This window comes from Falco peregrinus, chromosome 5 (assembly GCF_023634155.1).
Source record: "Falco peregrinus isolate bFalPer1 chromosome 5, bFalPer1.pri, whole genome shotgun sequence".
NCBI lineage: Eukaryota > Metazoa > Chordata > Aves > Falconiformes > Falconidae > Falco > Falco peregrinus.
In genome coordinates, this window is record NC_073725.1 from 37,540,246 (window position 1) to 37,554,953 (window position 14,708).

The 14,708-nt window shown below is 43.2% G+C and overlaps 1 protein-coding gene across 6 annotated transcripts in view; it reads right to left on the reverse strand.

Annotated features, from left to right (window-relative positions):
* Nucleotides 1-14,708, reverse strand: part of DYNC1I1 (dynein cytoplasmic 1 intermediate chain 1) — a 193,937-nt gene that overhangs the window by 74,393 nt on the left and 104,836 nt on the right. For all 6 annotated transcript variants that reach the window (XM_055806306.1, XM_055806309.1, XM_055806308.1 and 3 more), the window contains 3 exons: nucleotides 13,762-13,851; nucleotides 4,750-4,912; nucleotides 3,482-3,581 (listed from right to left, as the gene is read on the reverse strand). In XM_055806306.1, the coding sequence (XP_055662281.1) occupies nucleotides 3,482-3,581; nucleotides 4,750-4,912; nucleotides 13,762-13,851 (353 nt within the window). The remainder of the gene's footprint in view (nucleotides 1-3,481; nucleotides 3,582-4,749; nucleotides 4,913-13,761; nucleotides 13,852-14,708) is intronic.

Here is a 14,708-nt window from a genome sequence, read left to right on the forward strand (position 1 = left end):
CATAGTTCCAAATGAGCCTGGACCCACGTGTGGGAAAACCAGCAACAACACATGGTCCCCACAGCCGCCTCTTTCCCATTTGGGGGCAGCTCTGACGGGGTTGTACCTACATCCTGACAGACCTTGGCTGCTGGCCCAGCTTGTAAGGGCAGTTTAGCACCCAGATCACTTGCATGGGATTTAGAGCATGCAGCAGACCAAACACCTCTCCTCCCCCCCCAAGAACTGAGGGAGACCTGGGGGTGGTTTAACCCCACACCTGAGACACTTCTCTGGACAGCTACATCAGCCTGCCCTCCACTGGTCTCATCCATCTCACCCCCCTCTTCTCTCTCCCATGACAGATTACAACCGTTTCTGAACAGTGTGCTCAGCTTCTTTGAACCTTCTCATCCCACATTGGCCCAGGTCCAAGTAAACAGCATATGCAGTAGACTCTTGTCAGGGCATCTCATTTTGGCTGAACACATGAGGTACCATTCACACGAGCAGCTGAGCCTGCAGTTGTGAGGGGCCAGATGATACCCTGGCAGGCAGGAGTAACAAGCCCTTCCACTGGCATGACTGCAGCCAGCTAGGGCATGTGACCAGGTCTGAAGCATCAATTTAGAGGTGCTTTGGGGTTGGTTCATGTTCCTGGAAAGTTTAGCAAGCATGTTCTGGTTGGCAGCATGTCTGGCCATAAACAAACACTGACTCAAATCTTGCTGGTCTATACGTAGGTTTTGCAATCATGTTTTATGCATCTGACTGGAAATACAGTTTCAAGTTTACACAGATGCTGGGGTCATACCTAGCTGGGCAACACCATTGTGAGGCTATTTGACTCTGGAAAAAACAGAGCTAAGTGCAGCACCCTAAAATCCATGCTGGCATTGCCCACTCACTGCTTCACTCAACCTACTTGCGTTTTACAGAATTTCAGTCCTCACCAGGTGCCCAGCTGTCCTGTGACTGCAACAGAAAACGATGTGGAAATGGTGCTGTGGGAAACAGCATTCTAGGCTGCTGCCTGAAAGTCAAGTGAGACACGGCAGTATCCATAAGACTTTGGTTTTCTTGGCTTTGGATCAGCTATGTTACCTCATGGACAGAGCAAGGTGATTCCACTGTCTCTCTGTGTTTACACTCAGTCTGTTGGGCCTTTCCCTTAGATCCTTGATGAAGCATCTAAGCTGTTTTCCCCTTCCTCTGCAAAAGAATCAAGGGTCTAGTGGTTTAGCTTTAATGGTATGAATGATCCCACATGTTTGGGACAGTATTTTACATGTGACTGGGAACAGAATAACTTGTTTAATCAATGCATCAAGGTCCTTTGTTTGATTAAGCTTCAATTTGCCTCCAGGCTGTTTTGCAGCAACAGTTTTATCGCAGAAAATTGAGCAATGTGTTCTGCAGTTCCCATGATTATTCAAGTACTTTGGCATACTGGACACTGCCATGTCCTGGAGCATGGGTGAGAAGCGGAGCTAGTGGTTTGGTGAAATACCTCTGTCCGGCTCCAGCTCCTGCTACATGATACACCTCAAAGCAAGCAAGAGAGGAGGCAAATCCCTCCTCCCAAGCTAGTGTAGAGCAGCACACAGAAGGTAGAGCAGCACACAGAAGCTCCCCGGCATGGACAAGCCTGGCTGGGGTGCCAGGGAGCTGCGCATGAGGAGTTAACGGAGGAGGAAGGCAGGAGGGGCCACCCTGGAACAAAGAGGTGGGAAGCAGAACATGCCTTCGAGCCCCAGGGGCTGAGCAATTACATTTGGCAGTGCTCTTCTGAGGCGGCTTTTTTTCTTGCTGCCTTGGGAATACAGTAAGAACTGCCTGTTAGGAAAATATCAGATAAGAATTCCATGTAATTTCCAGCCCCTGAACAAGTGAACAACCTAAGATAAGTGTTTCCTCAGGCTTATATTTGATTTCTGTGGAAATCCATATGTGCTCAAAGGCCACCCACATCACACCAGTGCATACCTGTAGTTAAGCTGATATTTTGTATGAAAGCAAAGGGATAAATCCTTCATTTCACACACAGGGCATGATCTGGGTATTACAAGAAGCCTCTCTGCAGCTGGCTGTTGTGCACCACACCTGGTCAGACAGCCAGACCTGCACAGCCTACCAGGGATGCTCAGTGGGACCCTCCAACTCCTTTTGTCCCTGCTGCCTGCCATGTAAGCTGCCACCTTACCTGAGAAGTACCTGGAGAGATGGAAGCAGCCCTGCTGTTATTTCGAGGGGAAGGAGAGAAGGATGGATGTGAGAGTCACTGTGCTCCTTATCCACTGCCTCTCTCCAACCTGCACACACCATTTACGTACTTGACCTTAAACACAGGCTACATCCACATGCACATCTAACATGGTGCAGAAAGAGCAGCTACTTCTAAGGTTAGGTTAAGCAAACCTTGTTCTTTGCACTGGGCTCAGCTACATCTATAGCATGTTTGCCACCCACACCAGCCTGCATCACATGGCTCTGGACACACCAGGGCACACCTTAGGCTGGGTTTGGGGCCAACTAGGCAGACTGGCTTGCATTAGTATTTTCTAAGTCTATGCCCTCCTGGAACAGTTTCAGTAATACCTGTACCGTGGACCTTGGAGCAGAGCCTCCCTGGTTTCCTGCCCAGGGAAACCAGCTGCTTTGTTCCAGGCTGGAACCTAAGAACAGGCTAACAGGGATGAAGCAGAGGGGATGAGGACGGCTGGAGCAAAACTGGGACCGAACGAATTCGACAGGACATCTGATGATATGTGTGCTGTGCTAATACCAGCTCTCTAACGGAGCAACTAATTAACCTGGTTTTTGTGCTTTGCTGATGTGGTTGCATTGGTTTTGGGAAGCTTAAGCAGCTCTATTGTCAGTTTTATTTTGCAATATGACAATATTTTGCAGTGCACAGATACTGGATACATTCCAGGCACGCTGCTCTAGTGTGCTCCCTGGCCAGCTGCGGTCTCCTCTTCTATTGCTTGAAGAGAGGACCAAGCATTTTTCAGAAGACCGCTTTTCAGTCTTTTCAAGTTGTTCATACTTTCACATCTTGAATTTTAGTATATTAGAAAAAATATTTATTTCTCATTATTCTTTTTATTTTAGATATTATTACGTAAAACTATTTACTAAATCAATTGCTACATACTTAAAATTATTTTTAATTGGTTTAATTTTAAACCTTTTACCCTAAAAAACTTCTATGTGCTGAAGGTGTGGAACAGGGAGCTAAAATAAAGACTCCATCTTAGTATGTTTGTTAACCTATAGTTCTATTACAACATCCTGGTTTTGAAGACCAAAAAATTTCAGTCTCATTATTGTCCACTACTCCTCTTTACTGAGCAACATGTATTCACTCCTTCAGGGTCCTGCTGTTAGCTAAATATAATATCATACTCCACAGAACAAAGGGCAAACTGAGGCTGGCCATTTTTTTTTAGGGAGAAGCTGGAAGGGATATGGAAACATATCTCCTGGCTTCACATCTTACCTGAAGAGACCAATCCATACAGGTGACAACACGATGCTTTGACCAGTGCTCATCATAAAACTGACGGTTAAAGGAAAGGTTGGCTCCTGCTTGAACATCTCTGTGTGAATTCAAACAAAGTGACAGTTTTTGAAGTACCAGGGTTCAAATGCTGTGAAAAGCAATGCAAAAGGTCCTGACTACTTCTTCTTACAACTCTGCCCAGCCTAGGCAAGTCTGCCACCTTGATTTAATTGCTCTTGCTGACTGTCTTGCTGATAACGAATCTGCACCAAGGAACAAATTTTACATTCGTTTCACAAAACCACCGTTCTTAATTTCCCACTGCTTTCCTGACCCTTCTGGGTCACCCCGGGGCCACCTCTGCCACCTCTGCCTCTCAGGACCGAACCTGGCCCTGGCATTCCGTTCCCCCTTTCTGAATCTTCACCTCCAAGCTATATGAAAATCTCCCTTATTCTTGACTCCTGAAATCTTAAAGATACAGCACCTCCTCCCAGCGATGGAGAGGGCAGATGCCTTTTGGCTCCGTTAGGATGGGCTGAAGATCAGTGCTGGTCCAACACTGCCACACTGATGCATTTAGCTGGTCCACAAGGGCGATGCTCTAAAGTAACCTCCAGTTAGTAACTTCAGTGCAATACAGCTACTGATTTGCTATGAGGCTTCAATGGATATGCAGCTGTTAAAACGTAAATGCTTTCTCTGCTACTAACAAGTTTTGCTGCTTCTACTCCCCTATCAATTGCTGAATACACAACCTGTCACCTCTTGTCTTATTTAGATTGCAAACACTTTGGGAGATCATAATTTTGATCCACACAATGCATAGTACAGTGGGATCCATTACAGACCTGAGGCAGTAGTAGAATATAAACAACAGTAATTTGAATTTGTAAAAATACGATGATATAAGCACACAGATGTACACTACTAGAATGTACACATGCACACCCATATCTACATGTGTATACACACATTTATCTATTTCAATTATTTCTTCAGAATTTGAAATTGCATCCCCAAAATGAAACAAAATAATTAAACAACCTGAATAATACAACAAAGAAAAAATCCCAGACCAATAAAGCATGAAGCTATTTTACAAAATAATTTTGGCTAACAAAGTGACGCAGGCCTTCACAGACAGATTTTAACTTTTTCTTAGCTATAAAAATGTTTCATTTAGTTTTAAAATTAAGGCTTCCTGGCATTGGAATTATTTTTATAAAGCTTATTTTACAAAAGCAACCCTCCCCCAAACTGACCCATCTTTCTCTTCTACATCTCTGCCACTGTAGTCAAAGAAGATGTCTGAATCTTCAGCCAAGGCTCGCTCAATTACACGTATCGTCCGGTCAAAAAATATCAGGAATTCTTCTGAATGGAGAACTTGCTGTTTTTCTTCTTCTGTCAGTTCTCTAGGAGGAGCTTGGAAAATGAAAAAATGTAGTTAAGAGTATGACATTTCACCCCTTTCCCAATTAATCAACATCTTCAGTAGGTTTCTTTTGACATGAAAGCTCGCTGTAGCAATGTCAGGACAAAAATCAAAGCTTTGCTCTTAAAATCATGACTAAGAATTTTTTAGTATATCTAAACATACTGCTGTATATTCTCAGAAAGTAGCATTTACATAGAAGGGATCCTATATCTTATATGTTTATTATTCTGAAATGGAAAATACTTAACCCCCACAAATTAAATAAACTCCACGTTCCTACTTCAGGAAATGGCTGTGACTGGCATTTAGGCAATACCTAACTCGAAAAAGCAGAACACTTATGTAACAAGGGACCTGTCAGAGGAGCCCAAGATAAAATAATCTTCTCATAGTACAGTTCTTTGTATTAAAAGGGCTCACATAATCTCTCCCTTCACTTCTTCCCATTTATCCTGGTGTCACTGATAACTTCTGTCTTTGCTTTAGAGCTTTTGTGAAGCAATGAAATAACCAAAGATATTCTCTGAGGCAACAAAATCGAAAGCAACGGGCTAAACACCAGTTTCTTTAAGGCAATTTTATTCCTTGCAGAGCAGTCCTAAGAGCCGAGCAACAAATGCCACTGAGCTGTAGCCAAAGCTGCTCTAGGAGGAGGTAGGAACCACCTTGGGCACCAAGCAGGGTAGCCTGGCTCCTACGAGATGAAATTCCTTCTTTACATGTACGCAGAGATGCTAAATGTTTACTTCCAAACTAGTATTTCCAGCATGACCCTTCACTTGAAAAATACAGTCTTTGCAGGATGCACCAATGCTACATCTCCATCAGTTTAATGACCTGCTGGTAAATTCCAACTCAAATGTAAGCATCAGAGGGAAAGCAAATTGGGATGCTGCTATTGCTACAGTGCAAAACTCTATTCTCAATTAGACTAGTAGGGTCATACTGATATTATAGCATTGCTGTGTATCAATTATGCCTTTGCCCACATATGCTTTTAAACCATCATTTCAGTTATATTTAGAATTACTTATATTTCAAAAAATGCCATTAGTATCTTCACAGTTACACCCAATCAACCTTGCAACTACCCTAAATTCCCAGCATGGAGAACTCTATCGACATCATAGGAATCATGCTAACACAGAATTTTGTTCCAGATTTATAATTGGGTACACAAACAGCAGATCATAAACAGATTTATTGCAAGATTACAGAGGCTCATACTTAAGAGTTTAACTGGCGATCAAAGGTCTCCTGCATTTGGCTTTACACTACAGATTTGAGGTGTTTACTTGTGAAAATGACCTTGCAGTCTCCCTAGGCCATAATGGGTTAAAACATCAGCAGCCAAAAAAGATAATTCAGCATGATGCCTCAGAGAACACCCAGTATACATCAAAGTTTAACTCCCAGCCCTGTCATACCTATCTTGATGTTTAATTAAACAAGTGACATAGTTTAAAGTTGCAGTTCAAAATTACTTTCCAGTTGCTGTCCCATGCCACACAGCTTCTTTCATCTATGAGGGAGATGTAGCCCTCGCTCACCATCTGATTTTCCTGTGGTTCACACTAGATTTGTGAGCTCTGGTGCCCAAGTATGACACCACCATCAGCCCCAAGGGCAAGGACAGACTGAAAGGCACAACAGCAGGTAGGAGTAGTGACATGGTCGGCATTATTGTAGTACTCAGATCCCCTAGTTTTCAGTGTACTTGCTTTCAGAGCAGTCCCTGTGGTTGGGAGAAGCTGTTATCACCATGTTCAGGTTTGCCTCAACTGGCCAAAGCGTTAGCTCTGAAAGACAAAATCTCTGCACTACACCTGGGCTAAATATAGAAGGTAGGAAAAATGAAAAAGGTGGAGGAGCAATTTGGCCCTCAGGAGACAAAGCAGCTAAGAAGTTAGAAACTTCAGCCTTTGATGATCTTCTATGGCCTTGGCCCTATGCCTCCAGCCACCAGGTTAGTGGTCCCTGTGGAGCTCCACACATCTAGAGAATATCTGTGTCCCCCTGCATGGTCCCCCTGAGTAGCAGAGCGCCAATTACCAAGGCAGGAGCACAATTTGCCCTAAGTGCTTTAGACAGAAGCAATGCATGTGAAAAAAAAAGAAATGACTAGCAAAAAGTACAGGTTGACCTATTGCAGCATTCACTGCTGAATAGTAATTGGCACTAGGGGAACTCATCTGGCAAGGAAGCCTGTAATGAGGCAATATCCCACTGTCACCACTAAAGCATTGCTTTCCGAGAATCAAAGACAACAAGCATGACAATGCAGCAAAACGGCATAAAAGGGGAGAAAATAACTGCAAAGGCAACTGGAAAACTCATTTTACACTGCTCCAAATGGTAAAAATTATGTGCTAAATCAAATCCTCTCTATAGCTTGGAAATATAAATTTTTACTCGGCCATTTGCCGACTACAGCTGGCAAAGAAAATACAAGCAAAAATCAATAGAAAGGGAAAAAGCAAAAAATAAACAGCCTGGGAGCTGTGGAGTGTTCCCAAGCAATGGAGACACACATGATTGCAGTTCTACCTCAGCAAAATCTCCCTTGCAGTTAGCAATGATCTGTGGGAGGCCAGCAGTCTATTAAACCATCAGAAACACCTTGGCTAAAGTTTGTAGGGCATAAATCAGCTTACCTCATTCATCTGACTGACACACCAGATGCCCCCTGGCGATATTAAGCTTCATATTTTAACCTTATTTTCTTCTTTCATTGGGCTGCCTCTGAAGTTTTATTTGAGGCAATCTCTTCTTACAAGAATGTTAACATCATTACTTTTTCCAGTGTAAAACATTGCTGTAACTACTACAAATACATGAAGTATAAGCAAAAAACCCCAAACAGACAGGCTTGTTCTTTCAAATATGAAGATTTTCTAACCATTTATCTTTCAGAGCCAATTCCATTTTCCCCTTGTTCCTTCTCCCTGTCTGTCCATTACCTCAAATAAAATAAAAAGAATGTATGTAATTTTCTGCAATTTTTCTTCCTATCTGGGAGCTTACAGTTACTTTGATCTCAGCTTTCAAGAGACACAGGCTTTCTTCAAGCAAAACTCTGAGAAACATAAGTAGCTGATCAAAGTATTTTTTGTTTTGTTTTGCCACAGAGACGTATGTGATGTGACAATAGCTTCAGAAATTCCATGTAAGAATACAGCATTTGCCTTCAAGTATCTGCTCTCCCTGGCGTAAAAACCAAACAAACCACATCTAACCTTCCATGTCTAACAAAGCCTAGTGCAATGCTTAGCTTACTAGTGTTAAAAGTTATGTGCTTATTGCCTGGAGTGCAATGGAAGCTCCTGCAAAGGAAGGTTCATACTTCGGTCTTGTTTCTATACTGTAGCTTCGTAATGAACCATTGTGCGTGTGTTCTGCTTCCCACCCAGAGTAGCTGAACCCATCTGCAGCCCTGCACAGCTCACAGCAGAGGGACCCATGGTGCAGCCACAAAGTTCTACCCAACAGGGCCACCGGGCACCGTGTCTGTCCACGGACCCACTGAAACACCAGTGGGATCGCAGACCCACAGGCAGGGTGCTGTCTGGGTGGCTCTGGGGTTATGAGGTCAACAACATGTATCAGAGAAACCTTCTATGTATAACACTGTATAAAATAAAATGGAATGTACATTTAAAATTGAAACATGCAGTTAAATACGCATGGAGGACACTGCAGAGGAAGATGATACAAGGTATATCTGTAATGAAAGGCATTGTACCCTTGTGCATGAACTAAAAGGTCTAGAATGTGTAACAAAACCTGAACATAACATGAAACCAACCAATTTATTCAACATTTATTTATGAAAAATAAAAACATTTTATTATTTCAAGTGATTTAACATGGTCCTCAGAAATACCATGTTTCACATCAGGTCCTTTATCCACAGATTTCTTTGGACAAAACAGAAAAAAAAGAAGATATTAAACATTTACTTGGATCTTTTGTAACTAAGATAAAAAATGCTACAGACTTGTTCTTTTCTGGCAGAAGCAGGTTTGTAGTAAATATAAATAGTTGTGATAACAGTGAGGATCAAATTTACAAACATTTAAGTACCAGGATCTGATCTTCTCTCAGGGGAGCCAAAAAGATACTTAAACAAAACCAACCAAAAAAACCCCAAACCAAACCAGAAAAAAGACCCACATTTAAATACGTATAATAGAATATAAATATATTCTCCTGGAACCTCAGCAATTGTAAAAACCTGACAAGAGTAATGAAGTCCATTAGAGGCAAAAAGAGAAAAAAAGAACAAAAGGAGTAAGTGAATGAAAGAAAGTGCGCACTAATAAAAACAGTAAAGCAGGAAGCAGCCTTGTTATGAGCCCAGAGATATAACGAGAGACAGAAGGAGATTAGTGAAAACCCTTTTAAGAGCTGTATTATTTCTTTCAGCATAGATTTAAACCCATGTAAACCTTAGATGTGCTGACGACTGAGGACAGCAGAAACATACAGCGTGAGAACTGCAAGGTGCTAAGCAGCTCTCAGCAGCCTTTAGTCCTTGCCTGCCAATAGCCTGTGATCCTCTTGTTTTTCTTGTGCTTCTCACTTTCATGTCAGGCTTGATATATGCCATATTCTGGTTTGATATGTGCCATAGCATGGTTTGATATATGTCGTTATCTTGGTTGTGTTGGGTTTAAAATGCAAGCCCCTGCATGGCCTAATTGCTGAACATATAAAGGGAGATTCTGAGGTGCATTTAGGGACTTTTTGGTTCTGGAGCAGCAGGGTCTAGAGCCTTAAATTAGAATCCGTGCCAGGCAGGGCTGTTCCCAGTAACTGTGCTTCTCCTGGGGCTGTGCTGAGCACCACCCTGGGCACACCTGTGCCAGGGTATCAGGATGGGTCAGCACATCTTGAGCTCACTGTGATGTCAGTGGCAGTGAAACCATGGTGTTACAGGCTGTTACAAACCCCACTACAACCCATCCTGCTCCTGCTCCTCCGATACTGATGCTTGAGCTTTCAAGAGCTAAACCATCTCCGCCAGCGCAGCCTGCTGTGTGGACACCCAGCCCGGAGCACAGGGCCAGGGTAACAGGGGAGCACAGCAGGTCTTTGAAGCTGCAGATCCCAGCCTCCCCCATCACTGCCTTTCATGCAAGTTTTTGTGGATATATCCATGGCTTCAGATAAACACAGGTTGAAGCCCACTTTCAAGACCCAGCCCGTCCCGCTGTTCATGTGGTTTCTACTGACACAAAGAGGCGCCTTAGGTGGAGCTCCAGAGCTCTCTGGCTGTGGAAAGCCCCAGCCCACTTGATGCCACAGTTTGGGACCAGTCTCTTGTTTATGTGGTCAGGAGAGGCTGGGAACAGGCAGAGCCCAGCCCAGTTCACCAGCAGGTATCCCACACTTTGGCTCTTCCAGGAACAATGGGGAGATCATGTACCTGAGACACAGGTGACAACAGGCAGCCCCATGGCAGAAACACAAGGGGGTCCCAAGGCTTCGTATGCTTCAAATGGTCAACAAGCCAGGTCTTCACCTCCTATTCCAGAAACACTTTGGGGGCTTGAGCTGTGCCTGTGCCCTTAGCACCTCCGTGGCATTGAAGTGCCACAAGAGGCATTGTGCCGGACAGGCTGCCCTATTGCAGGTGCACTGTGTACCTTACAGTGATGCTGAGACGGGTCCAGAACTAGGGTCAGATCCTGCAGACAGCCATGACTGCTGAATAATCCCACCAAACCCCACAGAGCGACTCTGGGGTGTGTGGGGGGAAGACAAGGAAATTAAGCATGCGATAGATGCCTGTAGAATTAAATTGGACTAACTACAAACCACAGAGAAAAAAAAAATAAGTCACATTTCCTCTTAAAATACCATTATAAAAATAGAGCACTCCTGTCCTGCTGGCTTGGGGAGAGAGAGACTGAACAGACTGGATCCAAGCTTTATTTTTCATCCTGACCTATTTTTCAGTTATATTCATGAAAAAATTGTCTGCCTTTCTCTCCCTGCACTTCTCTCTCCCATGTTTTTTTTTTTCTTACACTCCCATAACTCAAAAAAGGCCATGCTGATTTTTTTTTAATCTGTTAAAAAATGTGCTCCCTGAGCTGAAACCAAATTTCAGCCCAGAGCAAATTTTTACGGCTGGGTTATAAATCCCTGAAAAACAGGATTCATAATGGAAGTGCTGACACAGCCTTAACTACTATATAGCAGTGTGAATGGCGCCACTATAATATCTATTAGAGATTCTTTAAAAAGTTTGCAAAATATTGTCTTGCCTTACAGAGAAAAAGAAGCCAGAGTACTTAATGCCAACATAAACATGCTTTTAACCCATTATGTGCTAATTTGCAGAAAAGCTATTAATTCTGAGTAGGCACACAGAGTGCAGCACCGACAGGAAATGTTCTTCTAAACCCCTGTTTGACTTGTAACATGGTTTTAATCACTTCCATGAAACACAAACGATGGCTTCAAACTCTGAATGTTGCTCAGAACATGAGAAGGGTGATTACAACAGAGAGGAAAATGGGATTTTGTTGGCGAAAGGGCTAAAGCCAACAGGGAGAGAGCAACACCGAATGCTAAAAAATGGGACTCCCTTCCCTGTCAATTTGGGAACGACTGCTTCATTTGATTCACAGCATTTAATGCCAGTTATCAGCATGCCACTATTATATCCGTCACAACACATACTGCAGGTCGAGTTCACGTTCTATCAGGCAATGAGCATGTTTTCTTCTTCCTTGAACCCAGTCAAGTGTTAGCACCTCACAAAGCTGGTTCTGCTAAAACAAGCTGTGCCTTGCTTTTACACCCTTCAGTTTGTGTGTCTGAGAGTAATGCTAAATTAGCCCAGTGACCTGCTGTTCCTGGGGGGTCTGCTAGGCTGGGAAGGGGAGTGCTGCCCTGAGACTAAAACATAACAAAGAAATAAAAGATGTTGGCAGTGGTGCTTGGTCAGCAAAGTACATAAAAGGCTAACTTGAAAGCCCATGAAAAGGTGAAATAAATCAGTTCAGGAATGTATTTAGATTTTTTCTTCTTTTCATGCAGGAGTGCTTTCTCCTCAGGTATAAGTGCTGGCATTAGGTTTTTTGTGGAAACAAATGGGGATGAGATCAGCTGTAAGCTGAATGCTAGAGGAACGTTCAGCAACTCAGGACACTGCTTTTGCACTGGCTGCAGTGATACCATTTTTTATGGGGTCCTATTGTCATCAGTAAAAGAGATAGTATTGGGTCCAGTGACTGCTGGAGCCTCCCATATGTGAGTTGACCCCCAGTTCTGGGAGGAAGGGTAATTTTCAGGAAAAAGTAAAATTTTCTGTGTTGTCATTTCCTTGCTCATGTCTTCAGTTCTGCCATTGCAGACTGTTGTGTGACTCTTGTTCCTGCTGTCACCACTGCTCCTGCTGCTCCTTTCCACCCACAGCAGCAGTGGCTGGGGGCAGTGGGAGAAGCAGAAGGACAAGGAGTGTGAGGAGTGAGCTCCTCACTCCACGTTTTTACAACGACCTAATGAGCAATGGACACTGCAGTATTTATGGCATGAATAATTTCTGTGATGCTTTTAAGAGGGAACAAAGACCAATTTCTAATCAAAACAGCATGGCTGGTACTGCAACTCACTTCAGTGTGTGAGGATGTGGGCACTATACACCAGACTCAGTTTTTTTGGACACTGATATAAACCATGCCAGGCTCCCCTAGATGAGAAAGGAGCATCCACTGCTGTATTCATAGTTAACAATTTCATGGGTTTCTCTGTAAAACTACCCCATATTTTTCCCCTAGTGAGATTATCTTGTGAAAAACAAAGCCAAGGTCACAGAATCAGGCTGATAATGATCACCATAGCAAGAAGTGACTTAGGCCCTACCTGATGAAGTAAGTTACCTTTCAAGAGGGCAAACAGTGTTATGAGCAGTCCTGGCAATACACAGCTAAGAAATGCTGGAGAAGAAACTAATTTCCTCTTGCACTGGACGTGCTATTTCAGCTCTTTTCCCCGACTCCACACAGAGGTGAGCACTGACTATTCAAAGCAACACACCAGAATAGCCAATACTCTAGTAAATTCCAGATGAGGAAGACCAAATTTCACATCCCTCTTCTAGTTACAATAGCTAGAACAGGTCCAAGAGAAGCAAATGAGACACACCCAGCATATCTACTGTGTCCCGTGCTGACATGCATGACTTTGGTGTGTCTCTTGTCTGCATCAGAAAGAAGTAGTAACCTGAATTTTTGTTTCTTGTAATCCTGGAGAGTGTCTCAATCCAGAGGAATGGACAGAAGGGCTGGACCTGCCTCGCTTCAGTTTTGACCTTAAGTTTCCTTGGGGCAGCTCCCACAAAAAGTTTTGACAATCAACATTTTCCAGTGAAATGGTTTTCTGCTGGAAGATTCCTGACCAGTACTAGGTTTAAGTTCGCCCCTCTCAAGCAGGCAGACAATTATGAGCTCTAAGTACCTCTGAAAATCAACCAACTTTATGGAGCAGCTGGAATGCCTGGCATCCGCATTTTAAGTCTTTCACGTAAGCAGATTCCAGTTCTGGAATCCAAGAATCTCTACTTTGTTCCTAAATTATGAGAACATGTAGATTCTTCTAAACAGCTGAGGTCTTGTGCCTTTCACAAGCTTCTCGGACTTACCACCTGGGTCGCTGGGGTACAGTTTTCTGCTTTTATGCCAATCATATGGTTTTGAATCAATAAAACCAGTGACTGTTTCAATTTCACAGTGTTCTCAATAATGGAAATTACCTATGAGAATAACTACTTGCAGGATTCAGTCCTTTAAAGCTGTAACAAAATCCTTTTCATTTTTTAAAGTACCTTCTTTCACTTCCTGCTTCTGGTCTTGATTTTCTGTCTCCAAGTCATCCTGTGATTTTGGCTCCACCATCTCTTCATCATCTTCATCCTCTAAAAAAGGAAGAAAAAGATCTGTGAGATTCTCCTCCTTAAAGGGGATGGAAATTGTATATCTCCTGTACGATTATAAACTGGTAACAAACACAGGTAAAGCAAAGTGCACAATAAATGGAAACATACTTGGAGTGACACTCTCAGACATTTTCCCCCTGACTGCAAGACAATCTGCTAACACAGGGCACCTGCCACTTCTGCTCCCTGTAGCAACTTCCCATCTCAGATGTCAGCTGAATATCTCCCTGACCTCAGAGATGACTTCTTGGATGGCATAAGACAGATGCAAACATGTTTCAGCCTGGCAGCTATTCAGGGTTGGGACACCTGCTATCCAGACACCTCATTTCCAATTCAATTCTCACCAGATTAATTTGTCTTTTGACCTACAGGACGGGGTTAAATAGAAATCTGACCTCAGGTCAGATGCCACTAGCAAGCAAACAAGCATGGTACAGTTCTGAAAAGTCATCACCATCAACTGGGGGAACACAGCAACCAATAGTGGCATTTGGAGCTTAAGAACCATTCTTGCATTAATACAAAATTTAATGAACACTAAAATTTGACACATGTCACTTACTACTGCCAGATGTTTGAATGACCTTTCCTGACCTATGCAAATGCCTCTCTCCTTCCCCCTCTCTCCCCACAGTCACATGTTCTCATTTTATTCAGGAGGGCAGACTACTCATTCCTTGATGTCTGTCTGAAGTCACAAAGGTTCTGATTGTCCAGACCAAAACATAATATAAACAGAGCTGGAAAGAGAGTGATGCACCAAAATGGCTCAAAGCCTACCTAATCCTCATTACTTGTTCCCAGCTACAGCAATGTGATTCATTCTCCAGTGC